The 22,481-nt window shown below is 45.4% G+C and overlaps 1 protein-coding gene across 10 annotated transcripts in view; it reads right to left on the bottom strand.

Moving 5' to 3' along the window:
* Positions 1-20,675, bottom strand: part of PIGG (phosphatidylinositol glycan anchor biosynthesis class G (EMM blood group)) — a 56,076-nt gene extending 35,401 nt beyond the window's left edge. For 2 of the 10 annotated variants that reach the window (XM_060655608.3, XM_060655603.3), the window contains exons 1-5: positions 20,382-20,673; positions 19,331-19,536; positions 10,056-10,265; positions 8,092-8,280; positions 7,029-7,170 (exon numbers count right to left, since the gene is read on the bottom strand). In XM_060655608.3, the coding sequence (XP_060511591.1) occupies positions 7,029-7,170; positions 8,092-8,280; positions 10,056-10,265; positions 19,331-19,536; positions 20,382-20,535 (901 nt within the window). In that variant the 5' untranslated portion in view covers positions 20,536-20,673. The other 8 variants (XM_060655606.3, XM_060655609.3, XM_060655604.2 and 5 more) reach the window with 8 other exon arrangements.
* Between the last annotated feature and the right edge of the window lie 1,806 nt (positions 20,676-22,481).

Here is a 22,481-nt window from a genome sequence, read left to right as displayed (position 1 = left end):
TAAACAACAACAACAACAACAACAACAACAACAGCAACACAAAACCCTAACTGGTCACAGATGAAGTGTGCTAGTGACTCACAGTGAACTAAATCGTTGGTCTGAAATTGGTAAATAAGTGGGAAGAATAACTCATCATTAATCCTCTGTCTGTTATATAAATGGTACCAGTAGGTAAGCAAAAGTAGATTGGGGAAGATTCTCCTTACAGAATGATTCAGGCTAGTTAATGAAGAATTATACAATTAAAACATCACTCTTTGCAACCTCCAGTGAATTACTGGCCCTAGTTGGTCATCAGTGGCTACTGGCTTCACAATACAGCGAACAGTCAGACACTGTGCGCTTCCTGCTGGAAACAGCCTTATGAAAACCAGCCAACGGGATCTGAATCTGCCTCCTGGTCAGACAGGGTTCACAGAGGATATGTTAGCAGACAGTGTAGAGAGAGACTTCCCAGGACAAATAGCCACACTTCTTCAACAAATAAACTGTGGGAAAATAAAAAAGGATGGAGCGGGGACCTATAGACGGAAGAGAGCGTAAAGGGTTACATCAACCAATCTCAGTGCGTGGATCTTACTGGTATCTCAGCTCAAACAACCAAAGAGGGAGACCGACATTGGAGATTTGAACACTGACCATTTGATGAATTAAGGACTTAATACTATATTTTAAACGTGCTACATTAAGAAAGTAAGAGCACACATCTTCTAGAGACCTACTTCCAAGCAAGAAAGGAGAGGAAAGTGAGCGAGAAGGGCGGAAGATGTAAGATTGGCTGTAACGGCCCATGAACACTGAAACTGGGTGGCGGGCTTTGCCTACTTTTGCAGGTATGAAAACTCACATAATAAAGAGTGTTTCAAAAAAAGATTTAAATGTTTTGATCTGGAATTTACACAGGTTTAAAGAATGAGGTAGATTCCTAGCATAATTTTTTTTTTCTAGAAGGTCATGACATCACTTCTGGAATGCCTTGTCTTTTCTCCACTGCTGTGAAATGCCACCTTTTGTCACCAAATGCTACTGGGGTCTACTTTTCACCTCTTGATTTTGCTCCATTGATTAGTGTGACTAGCCCTTGCCAGCAATATTTTGATAACTGCAATTCTGTAATACTAATACAAGGCAGATCACATTACAGAGTGGGTTTTATCTCATGGAAGAAGGAAACGCATTTCAGAAAATCATTCTCCCCCTCCAGCAGCCAGGCCTTCTCCCACCTGCCTCATCTCCACTGGCCCTAGCAACATGCTCTGTACAGCTAAGCCACCTTTCACACATTCAATCAGCAAATACTGACAGCCACGATGTGCCAGTATTCCAGGCTGGAGGGGCAGAATATGAAAGAACAGGCAAAGTCCCTCCCTCTCTTCATGGAGTTTACATCCTGGTAGCAGGAGGGAGACAAAATATACCTGCTCTGCCCTATGTGGAAGTGAAGCACAAGCATGATCTCCTTCTGGGACCCCCTGACCCTGGATGGACCCAGATCTGTGCTTCTCTTTATTGGGAGGTTGGAACTCTGGGGGTGGACAGTAGCAGGCTGGGGGTGTATGAAATCACATGGCACACAATCCCAAAGTGCTTATCTTTCAGATCAATAAACGCCTTAAGATTTTTTTTTTTACATTTTTTTAACGTTTATTTATTTTTAAGAGACAGAGAGAGACAGTGTGAGCAGGGGAGGGGCAGAGAAAGAGGGAGTGACAGAATCCGAAGCAGGCTCCAGGCTCCGAGCTGTCAGCACAGAGCCTGACGCGGGGCTCGAACCCATGAACCATGAGAAAGATTTTTTTTTTTTTTATTATTAAAACAAGCAACAAAAATGTACATGAATTTGTAGGCTAAAAGTAAGCCTGCAAAGACCTATTAGGAATGGTGGCATGGGAGTTCTGTGGGTCAGCTTGCCAGGAGAACAAGCATAACTGGTAAAGAGCATAAAAACCACCACCAGCACAATGATTTACAGCCTCCGGAAACCATCTAGGGCATACGGCAAATACAGAAACCTTTGTTCAAGAAAATCTAAAGCTTGGTAGGAACGGGAGAGTGTGAGGCCCTTGAGGAACCATGACCCACTCTCTCCCCCCGCCATCTGCAGCTCCGTGGGACACAGACTACTCTGAGAGGGTGCACTGAAGAACACAGGGCTCCCTCTCCCCCCGGGGCCCTGTGGAGGGCTCTGTGCTCTCCCTGCGAGGAACAGGCTGCCAGCATTGCTCATCCTCCTCAGCTGTGTAGTGCACACCCTCAACAGCAGTGGAGTGGCTGGGAGCTACCTTGTCCTGCCCAGCCTCACCCAGAATTTCTATGCAAGGCGTAAAAGGCCTACAGTACTGGGGCCCACTCACCCTTACACCAGTCTTGCCGGGTGGAGGCTGCCCCCAGAATAGGCTAGCAGAAAGACCAGAGGCGACTACACAGAGCCCCCAAGAGAAGGGGACTGTTGTTACCACCCATAACTAGAAACTGTGGCTCAGAGAAACCGCCCAGGGCAGGCCACAAAACAGAGCAAAACTCCCCACAAAAGAACTGACTTTGTTTGGAATAGAAGGTGGTGAATTCACACCTAGGAATGCTCTTTAAAACAATGGAGATTTTGGAGGTGGGCAGCTGAGAGGAGACTGGTAGCTTCGTGACAGCCACAAGCTAAACCACAGGCCAGCTAAGTGCTCAGAGAGGAGGGCCTGGGGAGAAGACAGCAAGAAGGCTCAGAACCGCCTCAGAGAACGGCCTCAGAAAGAACCCTTCAAAGGGGCTCAAATATGAGATCAGATTGTGAAGCACATTTATCACAAACTGTTGAAAATAAGGCAGTCAGCTGGCAGTGAGTGGAGCCTGACAGCTGGGTGTGACAGCAACAGAGAGCCACTGAGTCTGCGGTCACCCCAGCGCTGCTGTCCCCGCACAGGAGCAACAGCAGACTTCACGCTGTGGGAGATGACCTCACTGAAATGGTCAAGCCACGGCACTCAGTAAATAAACAAGGAAACGACAATGAAGACAGGCCTGGGCTGGGGGGTGGGCAGACCTGCAGCATCCAGAGTTGCTACAATAGATTATTTGAGATGTTCAGTTTTCATTGAAAACTGTGAGTAATTATGCAAAGAAACAGGAAAGTAAAACTCAGAAGGGAAAGCAACAGAACCTCCCAGGGAAGGGCCCAGATGCTAGAGGTAACAGACTGTCTTTTCAGCAGCCACAGTAAATATGCACAAAGAGCTCCAGGAAACTATGCATAAACAAGTAAAGGAAGGTCTGATGACAATGTTGTCATCACATAGTGATTATCAACAAAGAAACAGAAATTATAAAGAAAAGAACCAAATGGAAAGTGTGAAAATGAAAAACGCAGTAACTGAAACGAAAAATTCACCATAGCTGAATAGCAGATTTTGAACTGGCAGAAGAATCACCAAATTTAAAGTCAAATTGATAAAAAAATATACAATCTGAAAAACAGAAAAATTCCCAAATTTGATGAGAACTATTCATCTACACATCCAAAAGCCTCAACGGACTCCAAGTTGGATAAACACAAAACATGCATAGCATAATACAAGAGCTGGAGGCGCTGGGTGGCTCAGTCGGTTAAGCGTTCGACTTAAGCTCAGGTCATAATCTCATGGTTTGTGAGTTCGAACCCCACATTGGGCTCTCTGCTGTCAGCATGGAGCCTGCTTTGGATCCTCTGTCTCCCTCTCTCTCTGCCCCTCCCCTGCTCGCGCGCTCTCTCTCTCCCTCCCTCCCTCCCTCAAAAATAGCTAAGCATTAAAAAAATTAAAAAAAAAAAATTCTGAAAGACGAGAAGGGAAGCCCAGGTAGACTGGGATGATGTGTCATCCAAAACTGTGGAGGCCAGAAGGCAGTGGGATAGCATATCCAAAGCACTGGAAGAGAAAAGAATGGTCAGCTAAGAGTCTTACATCCAGCAAAACTATCTTTCAAAAATGAAGGCAACATAAAGACACCCAGGGTAAAAACAACAACAACAACAACAACAACAACAACAACAACAACAACAAAAAACAAAATAAAAAAGAAACTATTAATTGCTAGCAAACCTGGATTATAAGAAATACTAAAGGAAGTTCTTTAGGCTGAAAGCAAGTGACTCCATGGTTAATTCTGATCCATAAAAGAAGCAAAGAGCATCAGTAAAAGTAATTATACAATTATAGAACACATAAAAACATATTTACCTTCTTACTGAATTAAAAAACTATTATATAAAACACATATACAGTTAGGTCTTCAGTTTGTAACATGTAAAAATATAACGTACTTGACAATAACAGCACAGAGGAGGGACATGGGGCAAAGCTGTATTGGCAAAAGAAAACAACACCATATGAAAACATCTGTGCACGCAACTTCTTTCCAAATGTTTACAGTAACATTATTTCTAACAGCTGAGAAGTGGAAACAACCCATGTATCTATCAGCTAATGCGTGGATACACAATGTGGTCTATCTGCACAACAATGTAGCCAAACAGAGGAGTGAAGTCCTGACACCCGATACAACTGTGGAAGAACCTTGAAAACATCATGCTCAGTAATCAACAGCCACTCACACAGGGCCCGGTACTACGGGGTCCATGTACATGAATGTCCAGAAGAGACAAATCTATAGAGGTGGAAAAAAGATCAGCGGTTGTGTAAGGGCAGTGCTGGGGGCAGGGGGACTGGACATGCACTGTCCTAAAATTAATACTGACTCTGAGCGAACTAGATACAGCGCAGTCCTGGCTCATAAAATCAGCATAATGAGACTACCGAACACAACCATTCCGGAAACAAATGTACAGATAACAAAAAGCTTGGAACCCACCCACCGTTGGCACTGTGGTCAGTTGTCAGGCATCCGCGCATGCAGCTGCCCTGGCTGCTCCTGGCTCTGAAGACGTAGCCAGGCCTCCCAAGGAGATTCTTAAATGCCCACCTTGAAGACGAAACTTCAACGCTATAGTTCAACAATAACCTAACAACGCACAATAAAAACCACCCACTTGGTTGTCTCTCTTCCTCCCCACACTACGAGGCCCCTGAGGGTGAAGGCTGCCCACAGTGTCCGGCGCAGTGCCTGGCCCACCACAGGTACTCAGCGTACCTCCACTGGATGGATGAGTGGAAAGACTGTTTCTGGCATGGGCTCTCGCTCAGGTAGGGGAGCCACACAGGACCCTGCTTTGGGTACACAGTGTGGGAAAGTCAGGTGTAGGAAGTTGGTGCTCTGGTGAGTAGAGCCTTCACTGGAAGGCAGGCAAGACACCTAGAATGGAAAGGCCCAGGTCACAAGAGCCAAGGACTTATATTTTAGGGGGTCAGATGTCCGAGGGGAGAAAGCACTATTAAAAGACAGAAGGAAGTCAGTGGAGTTCTGCCCCAACCAATCCTCAAGCAAGTGGAAGATTCATTCATTCAACAATTCTTTTTGGCACTGATCATATACCAGGCAATGTTTAGGCCCAAGGCAGGCATGTACCAATGAACAAAATAGACTAGGTCATGCCCGACTATAGCTGAAGTGCAGAGAGGAGGCAGATATTACACGCGTCACATCTAAGTCTTTAACTACAATCTAAGCAAAGAATGATGGAAGGATGCACAGAATGCTGTGAAAAATGAACAGAGGGAAGGCAATTTGGTCTCGTGGATGAGCAACTGACGTCAGATGAAACCAAGGATGACAGGATCTGATGTGGCGACAGAGTCGGGGGCATGTGGGGAAGAGCTTGCCACTTGGAGGACCCATGGGAAGGGCAGAGGACAGGACATAGTGAATAGTGATGAATATGGCTCAGGATGAAGCTGTTTGGTAGGAAAGAAACCTCATGTAGGACTTACCTGACCCAAAGTTTAGCTACTGAAAGGTTTTATGTACGGGAGATCGGGGATGGTCTGGAATGTGGGGAGCAAGGGAGAAGGAGGGTGAAGAGAGACACCTAGGTTTCCGATTGGAAGAATCACACGAAGGTGCCATTTGCTGGCAGAGCAACATGAGAGGGCAGATTAGGATGTGAAGCTGTCATATTTCTCTACCTGTGGGAGACCCAAGTGGAGGTGTCAGACAGGCAGCTGAGTAGACAGTCTGGAGACTGGAGACCAGAGAAGAAAGACAGCTGACTAGACACCAAAGTGAGAGTTAGGAGGAAAACCAGACACATGGGAGGTCCCAGAACTAGGAGTCAGAAGTGCCAAATGGTATGGAAGGATTGCGTGAAAGGAAGCCAGAGTGTTCAACTCAGAGATAACTGGTGGGCGAAGGTGAGCGTGTGGTAAAGCGAGGAGGCAGAGGCCAGCCTCAAGTGCAGGGTGAGGGAGGGCAGATAGCTGTGAAGCAGGCCGGCCTGCATGGGTCAGAGCTGCCCGTGTGTGTTTGGGGTGGAGAGTTGGGTGTCTTAATGCTGAAAGATGGGCCCTCAGGTAGTCCTGCTCTGACCCTTAATAGTTTCCAAAGATGGATAGTTTATAAAAATTTTAATTACTAACGTCTCTTTCTTTTAGTTCATATATGTGTTCAGATGTCTCCAAGCTGCTGGTAATTTTTATTAGCACCTCCAGATATTCAGGCAGTGACATTCATACAACAAAATTTCCACAAGAAATGTCTGCATTATAAGAATTGGGGTGAGAAATGTAAACTCCAAACCCTGGCTGCACCCTGTCCCACTACTTCTCATCTTCACATTGCTCAGGGTATTTCAGACACACCCAGCTTCCCAAAATTGATTTTTAAATTTAAAATCAGACTATAGAAAGAAGTTACGTAAAATACCGTTTTAAAACAGTAAACATCCCGGGGTGCCTGGGTGGCTCAGTCAGTTAAGTGTCCAACTTCAGCTCAGGTCATGAGCTCATGGTTCATGAGTTCAAGCCCCGCATCGGGCTCTCTGCTGTCAGCATGGAGCCTGCTTGGATCCTCTGCCCTCCCCCCTCCTGCCGTGCACACGTGTTCACTCTCTTAAAAATAGACATTAAAAAAAAAAAGGAGAATAGTAAACATTCCTAAATCCTCACCAGGCTTCCTTTCAAATGCAGAACTGATTAAGATCAGGGGGGTGTTAACTTCCTCCATGGAAGAGGCCCCGTGACTTCCTGTTTCCGACATTCCATGATCACCACAAAGAACCAGCAAATTGGGTGAAAGATTCTCTCTTTCCTACAATGCAAAGGAAAAATATTTCAGTTGCATTCAGACTGAGGAGAACGCATGCTCTTGTTAAGGAAAAACTTTAGATTTTAGCTGTACTCTATAAATAGTAGCTCTTTCTAAACGTGTTAGACTTTTTTTTAACCTATGAGCTTACAAGATCAAAGGGTTAAAGTCAAAGAGTACCATAAATAAAACAAACAGAATCACTTGGAGGTCACAGAGCCCAGGAGGGGTACATTTAGGGCCTCCGAAGGCAGAGGATTTGAGCTTGGTTTCTGTCTGCCATTGCCGAGCTGCGAGAGCCAAGGTGCCCTCCTTGTCAGGCCTGTCTCCTGTGTGTCAAACGGGGCTGCCCCTTAGCCCCAGCGTTCCAGCAAAGGGCCTTTGCTGTTCTCGGATTTGCCCAGCAGGCTCTGCCTTACCGCTACTGCCTCTTCACCTGGAACGCACCCTCACAGATGGCGGATCCGCCCCTCTCTCCTTTCAAGGCTCCACTCACATCTCACACGTCCTGAAGGACAGCTGCTTTCATCTCACGGTTTAAAATCACAGCTTCTCTCTCAGATGCTGTTCCCACCTCTTGCCCTATGCTCTCCTCTGGCACTAATCACTTTCCAGTATACTTATGTATTCATTTATTATGCCCCTTGTTTGTCCTTCCTGGCAAGAGTATAAGCTCCACACATGCCCAGACAGGAACAATGATATAAAAGGCATTCTGGAACTAGTAGCTGCTTAAGTGGGTGAGTGGTAGACAAAACCAGAGCTGCTGGAGGCTGAGCCTGTGCTCTGTGCTTACAGGTGAACTGAATGATGGTGGGCGTGGCATTCACGTAGGTCCCAAGTCCACTTCAGGAACTTGGTTTCTCCTAGGAGACGCTGGCACAGTGACTCTAGCACTCCACGGCGCTCCACAGTGAGCCTCACCTCGGACAGCAGCGAGGTGTGGATCTTCATCAGGATGTTGTCCATCTCGCTGAGTTTGTGCCCGATCAGGGGGCTGCTGGGCCCGGAAATGTGGCCGATGTGGTCCAGCCCAAGGTAGTGGAGGATTAACACATCCCAATCCCCTCTTTTTAATACTTTATCCAAATGCCTTGTAACATTATCATCCACCTGTAAAGGGGGAAAAGTAAGTATGAATAACTCCTCGTTTCCCTTGATCTTCACTCTCCAAGAGAAAGTGATACAGTCCTTTTAAAACCTAAGCATTTATTTTAGGTAACAGGACTAAGAGTCTGAAAAGAGCAAAAAACCGTAATAAACAAACAGAAAAAGCTGTCATAAAAAAATTAAACAAGGGGTGCCTGGGTGGCTCAGTCGGTTGAGCGTCTGACTTCGGCTCAGGTCATGATCTCACAGTTCGTGAGTTCGAGCCCCGCGTCAGGCTCTGTGCTGACAGCTCGGGGCCTGGAGCCAGGTCATGATCTCACAGTTCGTGAGTTCGAGCCCCGTGTCAGGCTCTGTGCTGACAGCTCGGGGCCTGGATCCTGCTTCGGATTCTGTGTCTCCCTCTCTCTCTGCCCCTAACCCACTCACATTCTGTCTCTGTCTCTCTCAAAAATAAATAAACATTAAAAAAATAAAAATAAATAAATATTAGCATTAGATTAAGCTTTTACTAATACTGTTTCACATTTCTAAGTTACAGATAGAACATGTTATACAGATAATTTCAATGAGAAGTATTATTCTAAAAAAAACTCTGCAGGATCCATGCTGGGAGTTAACTGACACTAAGCAGATAGCCAGGTCACACAGGTGCCAGAGTTCAGGTGACCTCTGGGCTGAAGCTGAGTGTCCTATGAGAAGGCTGCTCTGGGAGGAAAGACACAGCTTTCGGCAACTAGTAGAGCAGCCACTGAGAGCCGGGAGCCTGGTCAGTCCTGACCACTCAGCTGGCCCACCTCCCTCCCACTGGAAAGTCACTACAAAGGGAAGGGTCTCTAATTGATGAGACAGAGGACGAGAAAACTCAGTAACTGCTTCATCTACAGACGTCAACTTCAGGAAAGGATATCAACCTAAGCAAGACTGCAGATGCTCCACGAGGCCCAGCAAATTGAGCTGCTGTGCGTGTGCCTCTAGTCTATGGGGACTCCCTCTGGAGTTGACCAGGGTCAACTGTCTTTAAATTGATTGATTGATTGATTGATTGATTGATTGATTTTAGAGAGAGAGAGCACACGAGTGGGCAGAGAGGGGCAGAGGGAGAAAGGGAGGGTGGGAGAATCTCAAGGAGGTTCCACACTCAGCACAGAGCCTGACGCGGGCTCAATCCCACCAGCCTGGGACCATGACCTGAGCTGAAATAAAGAGTCAGATGCTCAACTGATTGAGACATCCAGGGTCTCAGCCAGGGTCAGCGTTCTAACTACGGGACTAATCATGCCCTCTTTCTTGTTGGAGACTGCACTCCCAGCACAGGGAAATGCCCCTCAGGACCAGGCTCCGCCCAGCTCACCATCTGTCCTCCCACCTCTCCACTGGGGATGCCACCACACTAACAGGAGAACATCCTCAAAGATCCCAGAGAGGCGACGGAGTCCTCAGGCTCTGCCCTGTACAGATGCTGCGCCCGCCATTCTGTCCACTTGGGAAGTCCCTACTCACTTCTCAAAACTCAGCTTAAATGGCTCCTTGCTGGCTGGCCCTGATCCTCTGTACCCCCATCAACAGCGCTTGGCTGTTCCAAGAGAATTTTGATCACAACTGCATCAGGGTTCATGTCCCTGGGCCGTAACTGATTATGTGAATGAATGGACAATTTTTACAACCTCTCCATACGACTCCCAATATACTAATAAAAGCCACATACAAAACGATGTTGCCTCTAAGAGTATATCAGACTCCATCTATCATGACAAAATTTTCTTATTTGAAAACCTGACCTCTGTATAATCTGACACAAAAAATGAGGTTGTTCCATCATATTCCACAAAATGCTGTGGGAATAATTTCACCCATGTTTCATCTCCATAAAAGATCATTCTTTTCCCAGCTGCTTTTGCCTGTGTGATCACATTGTCTTCCAGCAGTGCAGGGGAATTGAGGTTCCTGACAACATCGATGAAGCCAGGGAGGCTCCCTGTCATCAGTGCCTGCAGGAGGAAACATTTGAGAACTTAGACCATGGAATCCAAAGCACAGCGAGGGAAGGGGTGCCAAAAATCATTTTATGGATGAAAGAGGAAAGCATAAAACTAGGGCATCCTCAATACTGGAGGGTGGGTCAGTGTTAAGACAAAGGGGAAAGCTGCACATACGTTCTGGCAAAGCTAGCAAACCTGATCACAAAGACTTTGTTGTATTTCAGCCAATGGGAGGATGGAGGAGGCTGCGGGCAGCTGGATGACAGTGGTGGACAGGAAAGCCGTGAGTTACAGCAACTGAAGCAGATGGCAAAGTGTGTTATGCATCGAAAACACAAATCTGTTTACTCAACCACCTGTCAGGTCCTCACCTAAGCTTCAAATCTGCTCTGTGTGATGAGCAAACTCCATGTACTGATCTTACAACACAGCAATTCTAATGTCCACCTTGAGTGGATGAACAGCTTCTCACACACACCTGGGAGGAAAGCAGTCTCTAAGCAAAAACTCTCAGGAATTCCCATCGTTAACGGGCCCAGGTTGCTGGTGGGACACCCCTGCTCCACACACACACACACACACACACACACACACACACACACACCCCCTACTGAAATTTCTGGGAAGAAAGGGTAGGCGTGACATATTGCCAATACCTTTCTGATGTAGAGTTATGTCAACAACCTCCCTCATTTTAGCATAGAGTCTAAGAGGCCATTGTAACAGGTCATGTGTCTCCTATGATCTGGAGTTATCCAACAACCCATGATACTGGCACCCAGGGACCTATGTACTGAAATAAACAGAAATCTGGACAGTGCCAACAGGCATACTAAGTTTTCCAGGACTTCTTTAACAGCTAAAAATGCAAATATGGATTAACCTGACTTCTGGAATGCCAGAGGAGCTTGGCATATCTCCTCCCATAAGAGCAATGATAAATGGGACCAAACTGCCAAAAGCAACCATTTCCAGACTTTGAAAGCTCATCAAGGATATAAAACAAATTGAGAAGTTCTTATCTAAGACAAACTACTGAATCTCAGGAAGAGCTGTGAGTCCCTGTGCTGTTTAACATAGCCTGCTCCCCTTCTCCTACCCCTGCAATATAGCAGCCATGGGGATCCGTCTGACCTGGAGCTGCTCAGAGAAGTCCCATGCCAGGGATATGTTGGAAGCAAGGAAGGCCAACCTTACAGCTGCCTGAGGGGTCAGTGCTGTTTCTGGTAAGAGAAAGGCCTAACATTTAAAAGTCACATCTGGGGGCGCCTGGGTGGGTCAGTCGGTTGAGCGTCCGACTTCAGCTCCGGTCACGATCTCACGGACCGTGAGTTCGAGCCCCGCGTTGGGCTCTGGGCTGATGGCTCAGAGCCTGGAGCCTGCTTCCAGTTCTGTGTCTCCCTCTCTCTCTGCCCCTCCCCCGTTCATGCTCTGTCTCTCTCTGTCCCAAAAATAAAAACAAAAAAAAAAAACAAAAAAAAAAAAACAAAAAAACGTTGAAAAAAAAAAAAGTCACATCTGGGTCACAATGCTATGAAACTTGAAATCAACCACAGGAAAAAGTTTGGAAAACCTCCAAATGCATAGAGGTTAAAGAACATCCTACTAAAGAACCAATGGGTCAGCCAGGCAATTAGAGAAGAAATTAAAAAATATACGGAAACAAATGAAAATGAACACATGACAATCCAAACCCTTTGGGATGCAGCAAAGGCAGTCCTACGAGGAAAATACATGGTAATCCAGGCCTATCTCAAGGAACAAGAAAAAATCCCCAAACAAAATCTAACAGCACACCTAAAGGAACTAGAAGCAGAACAGCAAAGAAATCCCAAACCCAGCAGAAGAGAAATAATGAAGACCAGAGCAGAAATAAACAATATAGAATCTAAAAACAAAAACAAAAACAAAAACAAAAAAACAGTAGAGCAGATCAATGAAACTAAGAGTTGTTTTTTTTTGAAAAAGTAAACAAAATTGATAAACCTCTAGCCAAGCTTCTCAAAAAGAAAAAAGGACCCAAATAGATAAAATCACAAATGAAAATGGATTTATTACAACCAATCCCTCTGTAATATAAGCAATTATCAGGGCCTACTATGAAAAATTATATGCCAACAAACTGGACAACCTGGGAGAAATGGACAAATTCCTAGACACCCACACTCTTCCAAAACTCAAACGGGAAGAAATAGAAGATTTGAACAGATCCACAAGTAGTGAAGAAATTCAATCAGTTATCAAAAATCTCCCAACAAATAAGAGTCCAGGACCAGATGGCTTCCCTGGGGAATTCAACCAGACATTTAAAGCAGAGATAATACCTATCCTTCTCAAGCTGTTCTAAAAAATAGAAAGGGAAGGAAAACTTCCGGACTCATTCTATGAAGCCAGCATTACTTTGATTCACAAACCAGACAGAGACCCAGCAAAAAAAGAGAACTACAGGCCAATATCCCTGATGAATATGGATGCAAAAATTCCCAACAAGATACTAGCAAATTGAATTCAACAGCATATGAAAAGAATTATTCACCATGATCAAGTGGGATTCATTCCTGGGCTGCAGGGCTGGTTCAACATTCACAAATCAATCAATGTAATACATCACATTGATAAAAGAAAAGATAAGAACCATATGATCCTGTCAATAGATGGAGAGAAAGCATTTGACAAAATACAGCGTCTCTTCTTAGTAAAAACCCTCGAGAAAGTTGGGATAGAAGGAACATACTTAAACATCATAAAAGCCATTTATGAAAAGCCCACAGCTAACACCATCCTCAATGGGGAAAAACTGAGAGCTTTCTCCCTGAGATCAGGAACATGACAGGGATGTCCACTCTCATCACTGTTGTTTAACATAGTGTTGGAAGTTCTAGCATCAGCAACCAGACAACAAAATGAAATAAAAGGCATCAAAATTGACAAAGAAGTCCAACTTTCACTTTTCGCAGATGACATGGATACTCTACATGGAAAACCCGACAGACTCCACCAAAAGTCTGCTAGAACTGATACATGAATTCAGCAAAGTCACAGGATACAAAATTAAGTACAGAAATCAGTTGCATTTTTGTACACCAATAATAAAGCAACAGAAAGACAAATAAAGAAACTGATCCCATTCACAATTGCACCAAGAATCATAAAATACCTAGGAATAAACCTAACCAAAGATGTAAAATCTGTATGCTGAAAACTATAGAAAGCTTATGAAGGAAACTGAAGAAGACACAAAGGAATGGAAAAGCATTCCATGCTCACGGATTGGAAGAATAAATACTGTTAAAATGTCAATACTACCCAAAGCAATCTACACATTCAATGCAATCTCAATCAAAATTGCACTGGCATTCTGCTCAAAGCTAGAACAAACAACCCTAAAATTTGTATGGAACCACAAAAGACCCCGAATAGCCAAAGTAATATTGAAGAAGAAAACTAAAGTGGGAGGCATCCCAATCCCAGATTTTAGCGTCTACTACAAAGCTGTAATCATCAAGACAGTATGGTCCTGGCACAAAAACAGACACATAGACCAATGGAATAGAATAGAGAACCCAGAATTGGACCCACAAATGTATGGCCAACTAACCTTTGACAAAGCAGGAAAGAGTATCCAATGGAAAAAAGACAGTCTGTTTAGCAAATGGTGCTGGAAGAACTGCACAGCAACATGCAGAAGAATGAAACCAGACCACTTTCTTACACCATACACAAAAATAAACCCCAAATGGATGAAAGACCTGAATGTGAGACAGGAACCCATCAAAACCCTAGAGGAGAAAACAGGCAACAACCTCTTTGACCTCAGCTGCAGTTATTTCTTACTCGACACGTCTCCAAAAGCAAGGGGATTAAAAGCAAAAATGAACTATTGGGACCTCGAGATAAAAATCTTCGGCACTGCAAAGGAAACAATCAACAAAAGGCAACTGAGGGAATGGGAAAAGATATTTGCAAATGACATATCAGGCTAGTATCCAAAATGTATAAAGGACTCACCCAACTCCTGAAAAATAATCCAGTGAAGAAATGGGCAGAAAACATGAACACTTTTCCAAAGAAGACATCCAGGTGGCCAACAGACACATGAAACAATGCTCAACATCACTCATCAGGGAAATACAAATCAAAGCCACACTGAGATACCACCTCACACTGGTCAGAGTGGCTAAAATGAACAAATCAGGAGACTATAGATGCTGGCAAAGATGTGGAGAAATGGGACCCCTCTTGTACTCTTAGTGGGAATGCAAGCCAGTACAGGTGCTCTGGAAAACAGCATGGAGGTTCTTCAAAAAATTAAAAATAGATCTACCCTATCACCCAGCAATAGCACCACTAGGAAGGGATGCAGGAGTGCTGAGGCATAGGGGCACATGCACCCCAATGTTTATAGCAGTGCTTTCAACAATAGCCAAATTATGGAAAGAGCCTAAATGTCCATCAAGCGATGAATGGATAAAGAAGATGTGGTTTATATATACAATGGAATACTACTTGGCAATGAGAAAGCATGAAATCCTGCCATTTGCAGCAACGTGGATGGAACTGGAGGGTACTGTGCTAAGTGAAATAAGTCAGGCAGAGAAAGACAGATACCATATGTTTTCACTCATATGTGGATCCTGAGAAACTTAACAGAAGACCAAGGGGCAGTGGAACGCAGGGGGGTGGGGGGAGTTACAGAGAGGGAAGGAGGCAAACCATAAGAGACTCTTAAATATTGAGGACAAACTGAGGGTTGATGGGGGGTGGGGGAGAGGGGAAAGTGGGTGATGGGCATTGAGGAGGGCACCTGTTGGGATGAGCACTGGGTGTTGTATGGAAACCAATTTGACAATAAATTATATATAATACATATAATTATAATATATATTATATAAAGGACAGCTATAGCATATTTCTGTAAGCTCCCACATATTCCTGAAATCTGGATGCACACACGGGGCTGAGTGTGCACTCAGGAGAGATCAGACAGTGCCTAGTTACCGGTTCCTTCCACCTGAGCAAAAGGCACTGCTCACACAGAAAGTGAGAAGGCAGGCTTACCAGGTGCCTGAACAGTGAGAACAAACCATACACAGAGCCCTGGAAAGGGTGGAAGGCCCACTGCATAATGTATTTAAGCACAACCTCTGACCAATCATTGGCTAACCACTAACTATGCTCACCAAGGGGTAACCTTTCAGAAGACCAGCTTAAAAATAAAAAACAAGAATTTAAAACAAAAATGAGCATACCCGTTACTGTGCACTCCAGAGGAGACAGACTCTACAGAAAGAGTTTAGGCAAGTGATTACACTAACAAACCAACAAAATGACAGCAACAACCACCACTCCTGGGGTAGCGGATCAAAGTCCAGAGTGTGGTGGTGGTTGCACGGCTATGCCACATTTGTTAAATCTCACCAAACTGTGCACATAAAAATGTATGCGCTGCATCATATGAAAATTCTATCTCAATGAAATTATTTTTTAAAATGTGAGCCTCTCCCCCTCCGTGAAATCCTACTGCTTCTAGGTAACCAGTTACTCTTGGCGAGTATCATACCGTACCTTTTCCTGTATGTGTACAATCACAAAGGTACATATTTTTCTTTACCAAAATGGTAACAAACTATATAAATAATTCCACAACTTGCTTTTGTTTTTCAAATGCTAACATATCATGAACTTCTTTCCCCAGAAAACACACAGCTGCTGCTGCTTCTTCTTTTTTAGCACCGACAAAGCAATCCAGTATTTGGACCAAGACCATTTTAATGGACATTTATTTTAAAAAGCTTCCAATGGAAGTGCCATCTGAGCTGAGATCTGAAGGCTGACATGTTGTCTAGGGGAGGGGAAGGGAGGTGAGGCGGGGCTTTCCAAGGGGGAGCACCGCAATCTGTGAAGGCCCCAAGGTTGAAGGAGGGCAGCACACTTGGGGTACGGAGAGCTATGGGGATCCTTGTGGATGAATGACACAGGAAGAGGGAAGGCAGCTCAGATGAGGGTGGACAGGTAAACAGGGACAGGACCATGTAGCCTCAAGGCCTGGGTTAGCACCCAGAGTTTAAGCCAGCGCACCACGAGCTGCTTTGTTTGGACAGGCAGTGCAGGGCTTGGCTCAGTGTTGAGAGTACCTGTCCACCTCATTTCGTGTGAGGAAGAGGTCATCACCAATCTTTAACGTTTTACAATGTGATAGACAAAAACTGGGTTTACAGATTGATTTAGTTTGCTTTGCCCTGATTACTAGTAAAGACATCTTTTCCTATGTTTACTCGCCATTTCAATGTCTTCCTTTGTGGGGTTCTTTATATCCTTTGCCACTGGATTGTTTTCCGTCAGATTCTCTTTACACATCACGGGCTTAACATCTTGTTTGTGATCTCAGCTGTAAATGATTTTTCCAAGTTTATCATTTGTCAGTTGACTTAGTTTATAGTGTCTTCCACCACATAAAGGTTTTCTGTTTCCACGTGGTCTAATCTGTCCATTCTTTTCCCAGGGGCTTTTATAAGGCACTTGCCTCCTTCTCATATTAGGCTGGGTTTCCACTGACATTTTCAAGGAGGGCAGGGACTATTTAGTACCCTTCACCCTCCTGCATGCCTGCAGGAGGCATGCAGGCAGCTGAGAGCCCTGGGAAGTCTAAGTGAGAGCCCAAGCCTGACATCACCTTGGAGGTCTTCCTGTGGTTGCTGTGGCCTTGGGAATAGTAGTTTCTTGCCTTCTGAGACTGAAGGAGGGCTCTGCAGAGACTACTGGAAGAGGATGTGGCCTGGTCACTCTATTGGGCAGCACTGCTGTGTAAACTCACTGTGACCAACAGAGGCTCTGGAGCCACACACACATAGGCTTAGGTTTGGTTTCTGATGTCACCTGTGTGGTTTTACCACTTCAAGCCTGTTTCCTCATCTGGAAAATGGAGAAGATGGCAGTACCTGCCTCCCGAAGCCTAACATGGGGCTGTTGTGACAGCACATGAGAAAATGCCTGTGCTCTGTGCTCACTGCAGTCAGTTGTTCAGTACCTGTTCCTTATTGTGACTATAAATTCCCTGAAGAAAGGAAAAGCAGTCACATATTAGTTAACACGAGAAAACGCTATGAGGGGCATTAGTCTGGAGTCATTTAGGTCAGCATTTTGTGACAACTGCATCAACACTTTGAGATTACTGAAGTCCCTTCCCTAACTGAAGGCAGGGTAGGGGACACACTCCTTAGCCAACACTACCCAATCCTACCAAATTCTAGAGCTGTGTAACCCTAACTCCAGTATGGACTTCCTGTTCTAGCTCCTCCTTGATGAGGAACGAGGACCAAGAACCTGTAAAGGACTGAAGACAAAACAGACGAAATGAAACAAAACACCGGTTTCATGAAATGACACAAATGGGCTGGAGACGGGAGGCCCTAAGAACCACAGCGGCCCCCATACGGGTCTGCACACCCATTTACACATTTTGTTACACACCTGCTCAGATTCCTAGTAATACTTTTCTTACCAGAACGAAGGAGGAACGGGTTCCTTCCATACTTCTGATAGAACAGATAAAGACAGTGCTCCTGATGGTAAGGAGTCTGAATGCTTTTCTTCCAGCTTTCACAAGACTGGGCTCAACAGAAGGAGTACTCTTAAGAGACCATTCCTGAGCTTCTTGACTAAAGGTGCTCCCCACCTCCCGCTCCTCATCACTCCATCATGTTGTCCTCCCTGATTTCTTCCATAGCACTTATCACTTTCTGAAACTTTGATTATTTATTTGTATACTTACATATTTTCTGTCCCCTCAATCAGAAATTAAGCTCCATGAGGATAGGGCACTTGCTGTCTTGTTCCTCACTGAATCCCTCTTATCTAAAACTGTGTGGTACACAGACGATGCTCAATAAATATTGCCTAATGACGGACACACTACATCCAAAAGTGGCAGAGAGTGGGAAACTCAAGAAAAAGAGCCAATGAAAGATGTGGTTTTAATCCTTACAATCCCAGGCTGTTTTATCCATCCAGTAAACAGTTACTGAGTACCTACTAAATGCTGCCCCAAGCTTTGAGTCAAGAAGTGGCTCCGTCTCATCAAATATTGATGTGTCACATGATCAGCCATAGATGTAAGGCTTAGCCAGGACTTTTATACCATGCTAGCAACGTAGTCACAAACTTTTAAGCTCCTCTGTCCCTTTCTGCTGCCTCCTCTTTACTCATCCTCAGCTTAACTTGAATGTAATTTCTTCAGATAGGCTTTTCTGACCCTCAATCTAAATTGGGGCTCCTCCTAACCCACCCAGCAATGAGCATCACATCCTGTTCTTTCTCATCATGCATTAATCACACTTTAAAAGTGAACATTAATTTGTCTACTCATTTGTGTAATGGCTAGGTCTCTCCTAAGTGACTAAAAGCTCCATGAAGGTAGATAACTATTTTCTCCCAAATGCATACCCATTACAATACTGACACATAGTAGTTGCTTAATAAACAGTTCTTGAGCCAATCAATAAAACTGTACTATTTTTTTTTTTTTTTTTCAACTCCTAGTTCTTGGGTAAAGCACCATATGCTTTAAAGCCACACTCACTAGGCTGAATACCTGAAACAGGTATTCACTAGAAACACTAGAAACGGCCAGATCATGCAGGTTTGATCACTGTGCATACCACAATCGTTGACGAGTTATCGAACTTATCTGAGTTTGCTTTCTCATCTATAAAATCATAATGAACTGGATTAACCCTAAAGGCTCCTTTCTGGAATGTAGGTGACCCACTGACAATTAGAGACCAGGTTAGCAAGGAGGACACTAGCTCTTGGATTCGGCTGACCTGAATGATCTGGATCTAAATACTTTACGCTTTCCAACAAGTGTGAACTTTGGCTACTTGACAGGGGGCATAAATCACAGGTCTCAGTTCTAGCCTACCTTGTGAGGCTTCTTCAGCATTTTATTGTCCCAGCCAGGTTGACAACACCAAACTAACTTCTACTTAGTAAAAATTGGGACTCCAAGTAAAAGAGTACAGCCCCTTCAAACCTCCCAAAGATCAACCCGTATATAACAAAGTCAAACCATTTACCTTGATTCGAGGCATAGTAACTGTAGGTGGCTTTGCTTCAGCCACAAAACCGTGAGATGCTCCTTTTTCCACGAGATAAGTCGTGTAGGGCATAAATTTCACACCCTTTGACCCAAACACAAAATCATCTCTCAAGGCATCTATCAGCATAATAACAACTTTACTGAAGAGGGGTGGTGGGAGCTTGGTCCAGTTGGAACTGGCTCCTAAAAAGGTTTGAAAGAAAAAAGGAAATTGAACTTTAAACTGTACTTAGCATCCAAGCAGCTTGTAATCTACTTTTGCACCGTAGATATTGTCATATCTACCTACCTCAATCCAAAGAAAAGGACCTGTTACTGGTAGACAATGCGGGGGGTGACAAATACACTGAGAGAGCCCCAGTATGAAGCAGTAAATTGCCCTCTGCATGGTGAATACTGGAAAAGGGGAGTCCCTCCGTGAAGGTCCTGAAAATTGGACCTTTAGGGAGACTGATTCAAAACAGTGCTGCAGGTAGGAGATAGGGAAGCGTTTACAAATTGTGTTTACATGGTCAGTGGCTGGTATTGTGTGGCCCTGGTCCAAGCGGGAGAGCCTTTTGTACTGCTGGGTAGGTGAGGGCTACTGGGGAGAATAAAACAAACAAACACCAACCTCTTAGAAGAATGTCATAGAAGAAAACGCGAGGGGTCAGCAAGTATCTTACCTGTTATGTCTTATTAACCAAAAAACGTGCCTAGAAAAGGGAGTGACCCAAAGGCCTGTCCAGGGAAGGGGGCGGGGGGTGTTAGCTGGATGAGCAGACCCGGGGGGAGGCAAGAACCAGGGTGTGGATAGCTTTCTTTGCGGCGACCAGGGAGGAGATTCGAGGCGGGCTAGTAGCGGTGGTTGCCACAAAACGATACAGAAAGAGGCTGGGGCGGTAAAAAGGGGGCTCCTGGGTGTGGAGACCAGAATGAAAGAGACGAGCACCGGTAGCCCGAGAAGTCCAAGAGGCGAGGCTCAGAAGGAGGGTTCTCTGGAGAAAGTGGGGCCAGGGGAGCGGAGACGGCCGGGGAGGGGTCCGTACCAGTGGAGGGTTCGGGCGCTGGGGGCTCTGCTTGGTGCTCCGTCCTAGAAGAGGAACGAACCGGAGCCGGGAAGAATCCCCGAAGGAAGAGCGCGACCCCGAGCACCTCGATCACTACGCAGCAGGCGGCAAAGGTCCCGGAGCCCAGCCGCATCGTGCCCACCCGCAGGGCCAGGATCCGTGCTCCCCCACCCCTCACAATTGCGAGCTCCCTCCCAACTCTCCCTCGGCACCGGCTGCTTCCGGGAGCAGCCCCTGAACAAGCTTGAACTGGCACGCGTAACAGGCGGCGACTCGTGGCGTCATCACGTCCGCCGGCGCGCCAGAAATATGCAAAACAGACGGACGCTTCCGGGTGCTGGTAATCCCAGAGTCCTCTTGCGAGCACTTCCGGCGCGCGCGCTTGCGCCTTCCCTCCCGCCCGCGAGGCCCCGCCCCCGCTTTCCAGCTGGAGGTGTTGGGGGTGTTTCCCGTGGGTAGGAAAACCGAACGTGTGCCATTCCTCCTGCCGGGAGCTTTCGCATGTGTCACCTCAGCCTCCTGAGTCTAGTGCCTTCGCTGTCAGAACCCTCACCTTTCTTGGGCAGGTCTGAGCGGCGGGCGCCTTCTCTGAGCTGGGCTTCAAGTTGGGCCGCCGCTGCATCGCTAAGTGACCTAGAGAAGGTCAAGCTGACTTCCTGGACTAGGGTGTCCCTGTGCGAATTACACTCCAAGACATTGTTGAGGCGCCGTTCCAGACCCCTTACTGGACGGTGCCTCTGTCCTCGGCTTCTGTGTGTGCTGGGGACCAGTAGCTCATAGCCGCCCCCTCCTCTGGGGAATCGCCCTAGGCTACTGGGAGCTGCTGAGCTCCCCGTAGGGTACCGCTCCGCACACGCCGGAGCCCATGACTGACAGGTTGCAGTGCCAAGGTCCAGCCACTTGGCCTCAGAGGAGGTTAACTCTGGTGCAGTCTGTGCTTGCGGCTCCTGGGATTGCATCCCTGTTGCCTTCTTCCGCTCTCCTCACACCCTAACACTTCCGAGAACTTTCCTGGGTAAGTTGCATGTACCCAAACCCCATTCCCATGCCCCAGGCGGACTTCAGGTTGCGTCTCCAGGCATTACATGCGATGTCTCTAAAACAAGTCTGTCACCTCAAGCTCGGATGACTGTAGGTTTCTACCACCTTCTCACCAGTGCTCATTCACCATGAGTGTTAATAATAACTGCTACACAACAGCTGGGGTTTATCTGGTTGATCACGTGCCATGCACTAGGTCAAGGCGTTGAAGTTATTTCATTTGATCATCACAAGAACCCTTTAAAGTAGTTGGTTCTTGTTGCACAAACAATTGTTTCTTATTGCAGACAAAGAAATGTTTGAAGTAGCATGTCTAAAGTGACAAAGCTAAACAGCCACAGAGTCGAGAATTAGAGCTGTCAGTCTGACTCACCTGTGCTTTGAATCTCTACACTTTGTTGACTTTTAAGAAAAACCAAAGAAAACAAGAACAAAAAGCACCTCCTCCCTTACAAGGGTCCTTGTTATGGGTTGAATTGTGTCCTTCCAAAAAATTTATATGTTGACGTCCTAACCCTTAGTACTTCAGAATGTGATTGTATTTGAAGATAAGGCTTTTAAAGACATCAATCAAAATAAAGTGTTAACTTTAAAAATAAAACTGCCAGTTATTTTACCAGCCAAAATAGGTTTATTCAGAAATAGCAGAGAATTGCAATGGAAGACCAGCAAGGTAGACCAAAACACTAGAAGAGGCTCTTTTGTAGAGGAAAGGCAGGCGTTGTGAGGGGCTGTTGTAAACAGAAAGTCCATTGGAGTAAACCGGGAGCGGGAAGTGTAGTCGTTTCTCACTGGCTGAGGTGTTGCCAGGTCAGGTTGAAACATTCCTACTGCTCCTTAGGAAAGTAATAGCTAAAGTAGTATTGTAAGGCATGAGAGCTCCTCCTGCTGGCCTCCAACTCCATTCTAAATAAGGTTTCCTTTTTTTTTTTTTTTTAATATCAATTTTTTATTTACATTCTAGTTAGTTAACATAGTGTAACATTGGTTTAAGGAGTAGAATTTAGTGATTAGTCACTTACATATAACACCCAGTGT

Source organism: Panthera onca, chromosome B1 (genome assembly GCF_046562875.1).
Source record: "Panthera onca isolate mPanOnc1 chromosome B1, mPanOnc1 haplotype 2, whole genome shotgun sequence".
Lineage (NCBI taxonomy): Eukaryota > Metazoa > Chordata > Mammalia > Carnivora > Felidae > Panthera > Panthera onca.
The sequence above is the reverse complement of the archived record's forward strand: the minus strand, read 5'-3'. Positions and strand labels throughout refer to the sequence as shown.